This window comes from Lactuca sativa, chromosome 2 (assembly GCF_002870075.4).
Source record: "Lactuca sativa cultivar Salinas chromosome 2, Lsat_Salinas_v11, whole genome shotgun sequence".
NCBI lineage: Eukaryota > Viridiplantae > Streptophyta > Magnoliopsida > Asterales > Asteraceae > Lactuca > Lactuca sativa.
Genome location: NC_056624.2, coordinates 151,740,590 through 151,751,913, shown reverse-complemented (window position 1 = coordinate 151,751,913; position 11,324 = coordinate 151,740,590). Strand labels below are relative to the sequence as shown.

The following is an 11,324-nucleotide window of genomic DNA, read 5'->3' as shown; positions in this document are numbered from 1 at the left end:
GCTTCTATTAAAAAATACAAAGTTATAAAACCATATAAATCAGATAAGAATTGCACTTTTAGAAAGCATCTAATAACGGCTTAAGGATATGAATATAAACTAAAGAACTACATACAATACATACCTAACAACCTCAAATGCTCCAGAGCTTCAAATATTATTCTCACACTTCTTCTCTCAACTTTTACATATTGACGACATGTCTCCAATGGGTTGAAGCGCTTCAAGACTTATGAAATTGTTCATAATCTGTAATGATATCATAATACTTTTTAATCTCAATCCAAATATATATTCTATTCGAGTACCTAAAAACTACATTATGGTGTCCCTGCTTTACAGTATTAGAAAAATAAATAAGAAAATTCATACATTTTTTGTAACTTTTTCATAAGTTGCATGAAAAGATTTATCAATCTTTTTATGGTCAAGGATTTAATCTCCCTCATCATACCAAAATCATAGTATATTAATGATTAATGATTCATGATTCATCCGACCCAATTGTAAGGTTTCTAGGATGAGGATCAACATGAAAGAAACCGGTTGGTATCTACATAAAATAGGAAAAATATATTAAAAATTCAGTAAAAAATAAAAACATTTTTTAATTTTTTTAATGAGCGTGTTCATTTGAGTGTTGGGCGTCTTATTTTGGGAGTTTTTCTATTTTTTAAGCCCCAAAATACTCTTTTTTAGTCCAAAAGAAAAGTTCCATTTTATTTTAGAGGCAAAATTATAAAATTATTTGACCACGTCTATTTTTTATGATCATACAGATAAATGATGACCACTTTTTTATATTATTTTACCAACAACTCAATCAATCTGAACTCTGGAACTAATAACTCACCTAATATCTTTTGACGACAACTTCTCTTTCTATTCTATCGTTTTCTACAATTAAAAGCAAATACAAAAAAGAGATATATTTAACTATCATATTACTTGTTCCATCACTAACAAAAAAAATCTAGCAAGAAACATATTTGAAGATTAAATTGCTACTAGATGCAAATCAGCTCCTTTTTTTATTCCCCTTTTTATTTATCTTTATCTGCTGATACCATAAAAATGGTATTCGCAAGATGGTGTTAGATGTTTTTGAGGTACTGAGTGAATGCCAGTTGACATGAAGAACACATATCATAATTGTGTTCAACAAAAACCCTAAATCAACATCAAGATAGCTCTAAAGAAAAAAGTAAGCACACAAAAGATATATAAAAAAAATAGAAAATGGTGAAAAAATTAGGGAAAAGAAGAAAACAGTAACAAAAATCGCATAAATGCAAAGCAAGAGGTTAGAGTGGTGTAGAAAACAAACCTATGAATAAATCAAATAGTCAAACGCATTAACTGTGTGTATATGTCGTCTTTCTAGTTTCTGCAACAGATAGAAAGAGGGAGGCGGAGAAGGAGCGGCGATTCCCTTAATTCCTGAAAGCAAGGGTAGAAATTAGGTTTTTTTTATCAAAATTGAGAAATAAACATCAGAAATCGAAACATAAAAAATCAATTATAAGTCATTGTGCGGAGAAACAAATAACTGACTGGAAGAAGGAGAGCCCTAAGATGAAACGCAAGAAATATGAAGAATGGGAAAGAGACGAAATAGATGAGTGCTTGCGGTTGTGATCATAAGATGAAAGAGATTCGAGGTTACATAAGGAGGAATCAAAGAGATAAGATTATGGATTGTTTGCGCATAGAGACATGAGAAGAGAAATTGTATCTGGATTCGAGGTCGTAGAAGGGAGAATCGATTGAATCGTTGTGAAAAAAGACGTACGTATCATTGAAATTAGTGGGAGAATCTTTCTTATGTATCTTCTAGCATCATTGATCTTCATATTTTCTTCCCTGCAATAAATAAATAAGAAAATAATGCTTGTGTTATTGATTTTCAAACCAGAACGACAGAAACGACTAATGAGGGGTGGGGTTGACCAAATAATGATGTCATTAATAAATTTCTTAATTTTAAAAATAATTTTATTTTTGGTGAGATTTAATTGTCATTAATAGATTTTCTAATTTTAAAAGTAATTTTATTTTTGGTGGGATTTAATTGTCATTAATAGGTTTCCTAATTTAAAAAGTAATTTTATTTTTGGTTAAATTTAACTGTCATTAATAGATTTCTTAATGTTAAAATTAATTGTCATTAATAGATTTTATAAAACCGGTGGAAAAAAAAAGGTTGACCAAATAATGATGTCAGCATAACGATCTAAATGTGGAAAATATATGAATGAAACACAATCAATGACCCTAATTGTTGAAAATGATATCACAAAGTTTCTCTTTTAATAATATTTAAAGATTAACTTTTATTCTTTCTTTATTAGACAAATATTAACGAGCGAAAACATTTTGTTTATTTAAACACAATAATAATAAATATAGAGAAAAAGTATAAAAAAATCATAAAAATATAAATAATAGAATAATAAATAGTAAAATAAATTTAAATAATTTTGAATTAATTTAATAAAAAGAAAAATATATTAGAAACTAGTTTTAAAAAATTAATCAAATTGAAAAAAAAAGAAAAAAACATAACGAGTTAAGAATTGATAAGAATAATTAAATGAAAAATAAGTTAAAACATAATATTTAGAGAAAATTTCATCTATTTAGTTAAAACATAATATTTAGAGAAAAAAAAAACTACAGGAGTTGCCTCAGCATTGTTACGGGTCGGAAAAAAAACTTGTTTATTCTAAGATCGACATATTGGTAGTCACAGAAAAATAAGTTGATATTCTCTGTTTTAACTATTTTGCCCCTCTGATAATTGGATACAGGACCGGTTCATACCGGGTGTAAGTACTTCGGTCCAAGAAACGGTTTTGTGCCATATTTGTTTGTATGAATACACAATTTCTTTGTTGTTGTTGATGTAGGGATAAAAAGATTTTTGCACCTGCTAAGAATAACCAAGAGACACTTTCAAGTTAATGACCAGTTCTATAGTTGTTGATCTTAAACATGTTATGATGATAATCTTTCATTTTGGATTAAGCAACGAAACCAATAAAGATGGCAGTAATAAGAAATTTTTGTGTAGGGTTTGATCCTCAGTTTAATGTTCATGTCTGAATTTTTATAGTGTGAGATTATGAAGCTCTTTTTTCAACTAAACAACAAAATTGTAACATCCTGACTCCAAGGTATAAAATTTAAAGCTTATAAGTTATATTCTTAGACCTACTCGACTAGTTGGATGCCCAACTCGTCGTGTAGAAACGATTTAGGCCGCGTGAATTTAAGGGGTCTACTCGACGAGTTGGAGGACCCCAACTCAACGAATAGGAGCTGGAAAATTAAACCCTAATTTCTAGGGTTTTGCACCCTATTTAAAGGGTCATTAGCCTCCCTCAGCCTCCCTTACCGTCCCTCTTGAGCTGAGAAAACCCTAATCTCACCTACTCTCTATTTTTGTGTTTTAAGAAGCTTGGAAAGTGGATTTTGTGAAGAAGGCTTGAAGTCTAAGGAGCTTGGAGAAAAGAGAAGCTTGTGGATATGACTCTACTTCATCTTGGCATCATCTTGAAGGTAACAAGTCGTTACCTTGACTTATCTCTAGCTAGTTCTCTTCATTTAAAGGTTTAGGACCATTTTCTAGTTGGTTGTGGGTTATTTCGGGTATTGGGCGTGATCTGAAGTTGTAACTTCAAATTTGGACTCCTCTAAGCCCTTATAGTCATAAACTTTCAGTCTTTGGCAAGTTATGGCCTTCCCCTTACCTAAAAACTCTCATATGGCTTGGTTTTGGCATTTAGGACTGTGCATGTACATAAAGTTTGCAACTTTACGTGGAAACCATGCCCTAGGAGGTTAGATCTGAAATTTGGAGATTTGGGGTAGCTTAGAAACGGTTGAATGAAAAAAGGATTGAAGGGACTCAACGAGTTGCATGGTCAACTTGACGAGTAAGATGAAGATTGGCCGTTATTGGATTCTGCATAGACTTGGCAAGTCAGTAAGATGACTCGACGAGTCAGTTCAGGTTTTATCGACATTTGGACACACATGGACTCGTCATGTTGTCTGGAAACACGGTGAGTCAACTAGGATTTTCACAATTTCTCAAGTTCTGGAAGGACTCGACGAGTCGGTAATCTAGGCTTGACGAGTTGGGTCAACATGGACTATTGACCTTGACCACTAACTTTGACTTTGACCAAGAGTTGACCAGTTTGACTTCTTGGGTATTTTAGTAAATTGGGAATTTATAGAATTGGTCCTATGGTGGATATAGGAAGTGGAGTTCGTGGCTGTGATTCGGGAGTTTGATCTTATCACTACAGTTCGACATTGTGAGGTGAGTTTTCCTCATTATACTCAAGAGTCTACGGCACCAAGGACGACCCTTTTTGGATTTTTATCCTGATGTGTTATATGATCAAGTATCGTATGATATGTTAGATTGGTATCCTGGTAGATAGGATGTATTTATGCTATTGTGATATGTTAGATCGGTGTCCTGGTAGATAGGATTTTATTATGCTATTATGATCTGTTAGATCGATATCCTGGTAGCTAGGATGTATTATGTTGTTATGATCTGTTAGATCGGTTTGTCTGTCTATAGACTGTTATGTGATTATCTGATATATGTGCATATGCTTGATTGGTGGTTGAGGCTTATCTACTTTGTGTGAGAGCCAATGGACCTAGGCATTCCAACCCGATGGTTGTGGGCCGTGAGTATTCCATCCCGAGGATGGTTGGACTCATAGTATGTGGGCACTCCAACCCGATGGTTGTGGGTCGAGGGTATACCATCCCGATGATGACTGGACTCATAGTATGTTGGCATTCCAACCCGATGGTTGAGGGCCTGGGGCTTTCCAACCCAATGGTTTCTTGGGCCCATAGTATGTTGTTATTATATGTGTTACTTGTTGTGCGGGTATTTTGGGTGAACTCACTACTTCTGATGATCACGGGAAGGCGAAGGCGTGATCTTGCACCTCCTCTCATTTTTACGATCTTGATTTCTGGGATACTCTGATGTTTAAACTATTTTGAAAACACTTTGTAATAAATTAATGCTTTTGAATGGTGAAAAAGTTTTAAATTGGCTTGATTTTTATTTATGTTACAAGTTGGTATCAGAGCATTAGTTTGAGTGAATTGGAGGAACCCTTGTGGGAATCCAGTCTCAAACTAAGGAAAAGATTTTCAAATGGTTTTCAAAAGGTTTCTATGTTGATGTCGAAATTAGTTGTGAGGTGTCGAAGGTCAAGGGATAGTTTCATTAATATGTAATGCTATTATAAGGGTTTACTCCCTTGTGATTTTTTTTGTATTCTTTCTAGTTCCCTATAAAAAGGTGTTCGGTACTATAGTTAGATAAGAACTTTCCTATAATTGTCTATTCACTTTGTACTCATTGAAAACATAATTGAGCTAAACATATATTATTTAGATCTTGTGTTCATCATTTTCATATCACTCCGATTCTATAATTCATACTCGATTACACAGCTACTACATTTGGTATCAAAGCAGGAATCATTCTATAATGATCTAATTTTCATATGTGTCAAAAGTATTTTAAGTCTCGTTCTAGATTCAAAATTTTCCGCACTTTTGATTATGAAAATCTTCTTAGATCTCCAGTTGTGATTCGATTCTGCGATTAGTTTGTTTAATCGAGTGTTCGATTTGTGTTTTCTGACAAATTCATCCATAAATTTTAAAATTCCTAAAGCTTTTATGAATTTCTGTCCGTACATCAATGGTGATTTTCAACATGAACACAATGATGTCCTATTCTCATATTCTTCGTTCTTCAACCAAAATTTTGATGATGATTCCCGAATTCTATGATCAATGGGTTGATCGTATGGAAGACTACTTGAACAGTATCGATGAAGAACTCTGGAACTGTATTCTCGGTGATGTTCGTTCTTCTGCTGCTGTTCAGAGCATTATAACTTCTTCAACAAATCAAAATATCAATGAACAATCGGAGAGATTGTTGAAGAACAAGAAGAAGTGTATACGTGAATTAAGAGGCGCTCTTCCTCCAGTTGTGTACAATTAAGTACGTAGTTGTAAAACTGACAAAGAAATTTAGGATACCTTGAAAGAAAAGTATCAAGGTAGTGAGAAGACCACAATCAATTCAGTGAAACATTGTATGGTGGAATTAAGAGAGTTTAAACAGAAAGAAGGTGAATCTATCGAATTGTATTATGATCGTCTGAATGAGCTCATCTATAAGTGCAATCAATATGGAATCACTAGGTCAACTATGGAGTTTAATCTCACATTCATAATGGGGCTTCGCAAAGAATGGAGGAATGTTAGTCTAATGGTGAAGACTTAACAAAGATTTGATTATTTCACCTTGAATGATCTTTACAATTTGTTGAAAACTCATGAAGCCAAAGTGAATGAAATAGCTGAAGAGTCGAAAATCAATATTTGTTGTCCACTGGCTCTTGTATCGAAAATTTTAGGGAGAGAAGCTAAGAAAGAAAGTGTTGAGAAAGAGAATTCTGAGGATGAAGGTCTCATTGTCAATTCAGATGACGAAGTCGTAGCATTTTACTCTAATAATCGAGTAAAGAAGTTATTTAGGAAACCATTTAATGGAAAGTCAAAAACAAATGATGGAAAAGGAAACTTCGCTGCGGAAATTGTGAATGAAGAGAAGAAGATGAAAAGAAGGAAGTTCGTGTTGATGAGGAGAAGAAGAAGAAACAGCTCAAAGGGGACTCAAAAGTTGTTTGCCATTATTGTAATGAAGCGAATCACATGGAAAATGATTGCATACTCAGAAAGAGGAATGAGAAGAAAAGTAAGATCAAAGATGAGGATTACTATCTCGAAAAATTGGAAGAGGTGCGTGCAAAAGCGAAAGGTTTGTCACTGGTGGCGAAAGGTGTGGATGAAAATGAAGGTACATACTAGATTTGGCCATCTAGCTCAGAGGATGAAGAAGCACGAAATCCTACCCATGGAGCGATGTTTGCTATGCATGAGGATAAAGAGGAAGAGAAAATAACGGGGAAATGCTTTTTTTCGACATCTTCGTACAAATCTCCAATGACTTCTTAGGTATGTTCTCTTTTGCAATCTTTTAATATTCCCTCTAGTGCATATGATTCGATACTATCTGAGTATGATGCAACCATTACTTACATTAATGATCTACTTATTTTTGCTAGTAATGATGCTAAGAAGTCAAACATACAACTCTTAGAAACCCAGAAGATGTTGGATACAAAGAAAATAAAAATAGAATACTTAGATATGCAAATAACAAATTTGATGTGTGATAGGGATAGACTAAATGCAAATGTTAAATTGGTGTTAAAACAACAAAATATATACTGTAACTCTGCCAAAAGATTGTATGGAAAAGTGATAGCATTAAATCATTCTTCGGATATTACCAAGGACCAACATAGGAAACTTTTTCCCTTTTTGGTATTCGAAAGGGAGAAAATTGACTCTATTTCCTATGATTGTGAACAAACTATTGTTGAATTCGATAAAGTACCAGATAATAGATTTGCTTATAGTGTTGTTAAAATTGAAGAATGTCTAAGTACTGATAAATTAGTAGATATTGTCAATTATACTTTGACCAAAAATGAACAAAAAAAAAGTTTTGAAAAGAACTAAGAATTTGAAATTTGACTCTCAATCTAATTATGCTGATATCGAAGATGATTCTAATGATATTAGTGAAATAGAGGAGGAGGAAGTTATTGGTTGTTCTCAGTTGTCTGTCATTAATGTCACATCAATGGCTAAAGGCAAAGAAAAAGGTGATGATTATAAGGTTAAAGTTGACACTACTCAACCCTCAACTTCAAAAGTTCATGATCATGACCACGTGACTGTTGAAGGTAGTCAAACATATAGTGATGATGATGATGATGTGTCGAAAGAAACCACAAAACATGATGATGTTCCAAAGAAAATTCCAAGAGTTGTAGTTGATCAATTCTTTGATGAAACTGAGAAATTCGACAAGATAATGAAAGAAAAAGGTTCGCATTATCTTGAAAAAAGTACAGTTGTGTATCCAAACTTCAAGTGCACAGATGATGTCATTTTTCCGAATCAGGTTTTTGTCACTACAGGGAATAGTGATAAAATTAAACCTGAATTTAACAACTTGGTCGGAGAGGATAACAAGAAAGCGTCGAAAGAAGGATTTTTTGCAAATCAAAGCACTGTTGAAAATAATCTCACAAAGAACTCTTACACCTTTCAAAGACAAAAACCACAACGAAAACAGGTCGAAAAATCTGAAAATTCAAATGAGGTTCCAAAACCAGTTGAAAATGCTTCCAATCATGTCAAGATTAATTTTCAAGAGTTTAAGGAACAAATTGAAAAGATTTCGAAAGAAAGTGGAATATCAAAAAGACAAGCCAAAAAGAAAGTGTTTTGGCAAGTTATTAAGTCTCGAAAGAAATCAATTGTTTTCCCAAATAAATCATATGGAAAGAAAATTCTAAATCAGTTCAGACATCTTTTTCAAAGAATATTGAAAACAAGAAAAATCCCGCTCTAACTAAAGAGGTATTGTCTCAAAATAAACCACAACATGAGTTTTCAAAATTCATATTTAAAGGGTCAAAATCATCTATTCAAACTAATAATCAAACATTAAATGAAAAGAAATTTGCAAATCATCAATTAACAAAGAATTCATATACAAATCTTCACACAAGGTTTTCACAAAATCATTTTTCAACACAATGTCGATTTTTGAATAATTCAAAGAATTATCAAAATCATGTTTCTTCACAAAAAATTTCAAATCAAAAGTTTGATGAAATCAACAATAAAATAAATGTGAATTTCACACCAAAACAACCAAAATTTCCAAAGCCTGCTGCGAAACAATTTTCCAAAGTTTCGTGTGTAAAAGGAAATTCATATGTGAAAAACATTAATCATTGGCTTGAAGGAAAAGAAAAATCATTTCAATCAACACAGTTCTCTCAACAACAAATCAAGGAAGCTTATGAAAAGTATTTTAATGAATCTTCGAATGGAAGTTCTTCTAAAGATTCACAACACACAGGCAAACAGTGGAGGCCTATTTCGAAAGCAAAAGTGAATGAGAAATGTTTTGAGAAGAAAAAGGCGAAGGTTTGTGGAAACTCTAAACCTGTGAATAATTACATTTTTGTGCCTTTAACTAATGAAGTGGACTTAATTGATAGTATCAAATCAAAAGTTTATAACTGGGTCTTAGGATCTTCATTTCACAATGTTTTCGAATCTAATCACCATGGACCCAAACAGCCTTGGGGACCTAAATTTTTTTCACTGATTGTAGGTTTTGTGTGACGATCAATATGATGAGAAATAATTAAAGGAGGATGCAGAGTGTACAATCAGTCGGAGCCAATAAGTAGACCCCAAAATACCATGCAGTTATTTGAAACTATGATATGTTAGAACAGCAAGCTAGTGATAGGCTAGGGATCTTCAGGAATTACATGATAGAGTTGCATGATTATATGATGCCTGATAGCCTAGGATTTCTTTATATGAAATTGACATCTTCCTGAAGTTTCTTAGTGTATCCATCATAGTTATACATAATTAAGATCTTATAGCCAGAGAATGTTTGGTTTGGCCTTATTTCTTGTTCTTGTTTGATGAAGGGCTAAGGGTAGGATCAGGTATTTGAAAGCCTATAAGGTCCAACATTATGTATGACTAGCATACACTAGTGCTGCAGGGTTGGTGGAAGTTTCATGGGAGAGTTATGCGGGGTCAGTTGGCTAGTTATGAGATACTTAGCCTTCCTGTAGGAGTGAGGATTGATCGATCACTATACATATGTATATTGTTAGGGTGTTGTGATCATACTTGAGACAAATATGGGTAGGTGTGGAAGGTAGTATGGGCTCGTACTGCTGAAAGCATATGTCCCATACATATTGCAAGGAAGTCACAACCCCTAAGGTTTAGTTGGGAGTTGGTTCCTTGTTATTTATGCGGATTATTTGATATCTTCCTGGTGTATTTTCAGTATGGTGGTTATGAGGCATTTTGTGAATGGATCCAGATTAGGATCAGGACAGGGCAGTCAGGGTGCCCCGACGGCACCCAAGACTATCGGCCAGGATAGGCCAGTACTGACAGAGGATCGTGTCAGGGAGATCATCCGCGAGGAGGTGGTCGAGATTTTCCGGGTCAGATTCCGGAGATGTTTGGGTTTATTAAGACCACAATGATGGAGTATTTTGGTGACAGATATGCAGCCCTAGACGAGACAGCTGTTGCAACAGCTATAACAGTTGTAATAGCTGCAGGGGGAGGAGCCAATCAGGCTTTTCAGTACTAGGAATTCGATAAAACGAATCCCCCGACTTTAATGGGACTCAGGATCCGATCACATCCATGAGGTGGCTATCTAGCGTGGATGGATGTTTCTTCACGTGTTCATGTCCTGCTAACCAGAAGGTCAGATGTGCCCTGAACTTGCTGAGGTCCGACACAAAGGATTGGTGAAGGTTGATGATTGGATCGTATTCGGATGATCAGAGAGTTACGATTACATAGGAGTAGTTCAGGGAGATGTTCCGTGGTTTCTACATTCCACGGGTCGAGTGCGAGCGACTGTCATAAGAGTTCTTGGATCTGAGACAGGGTACAGAGACGGTGACGGAGATCACCTGCATGTTCACTGAGAGGGAGATGTTTTGCTCGGAGTTTGCTTCTGAGCAGGCTCAGATGACACGTTATCTAAGCATGCTCAATACTGATATCCGTCAATTTTTTGCTACCCAACGTTGTGATATACTATTGGAGTTACAGGAGGCCGCAAGGTGGCGTGAGCTGGAGATCGAGTTACATCTATAGGAGCAGAGGCAGGACCTGATGCGGTCACATCCAAAGCCAAAGTGGTCTAAGACTGCTGATTCTAGGTATGGAGGTTAGCTGGGCCACACTTGTGGGAAGTGCAGGAAGGCTCATTTGGGGGTTTGGCGATCTGGGAGCGGATGCCACAAGTGTAGCAAACAGGGTCATCTTGCTAGGGATTGTAGGCAACAGACCCCAGCTGCTGGGGTTAGACTTTGTTACCATTGTAAGAAAATGGGTCATATGAAGGCCCAATGTCCCCTACTAGCCGCCAAGTTGGCGTAGGCTCCCGCCCCAGCTACTGAGGATTACTGAAGGGAGTCAGGGTAGAGCAGCGCACCGGAGGGCTCAGGGATGCGCCTTCCAGCTTACAGCAAAGGAGGCCAGGGCAACACCATACGTGGTTTTCTGGTATGTTTTTATCCCTTATCTTACTGATTATATATGTTCTATGCTTATATCTT

At 35.2% G+C, this 11,324-nt stretch overlaps 1 protein-coding gene across 1 annotated transcript; it reads left to right on the top strand.

Moving 5' to 3' along the window:
- The first annotated feature begins 6,312 nt into the window (after positions 1-6,312).
- On the top strand, positions 6,313-10,342 carry LOC128132402 (uncharacterized). Its single transcript, XM_052768956.1, has 7 exons — positions 6,313-6,322; positions 6,405-6,693; positions 6,801-6,922; positions 7,635-8,431; positions 8,764-9,135; positions 10,028-10,089; positions 10,252-10,342. The coding sequence occupies exons 1-7, from the start codon at positions 6,313-6,315 to the stop codon at positions 10,340-10,342; spliced, it is 1,743 nt and encodes a 580-aa protein (XP_052624916.1).
- Positions 10,343-11,324: the final 982 nt, after the last annotated feature.

Coding starts and splice junctions, on each gene's coding strand:
- LOC128132402 (XM_052768956.1), top strand. Junction 8,432..8,763: donor AAAAGAAAGTGTTTTGGCAA/GTTATTAAGTCT, acceptor AATAATTCAAAG/AATTATCAAAATCATGTTTC. Junction 10,090..10,251: donor ATCAGGACAGGGCAGTCAGG/GTGCCCCGACGG, acceptor TTTTGGTGACAG/ATATGCAGCCCTAGACGAGA.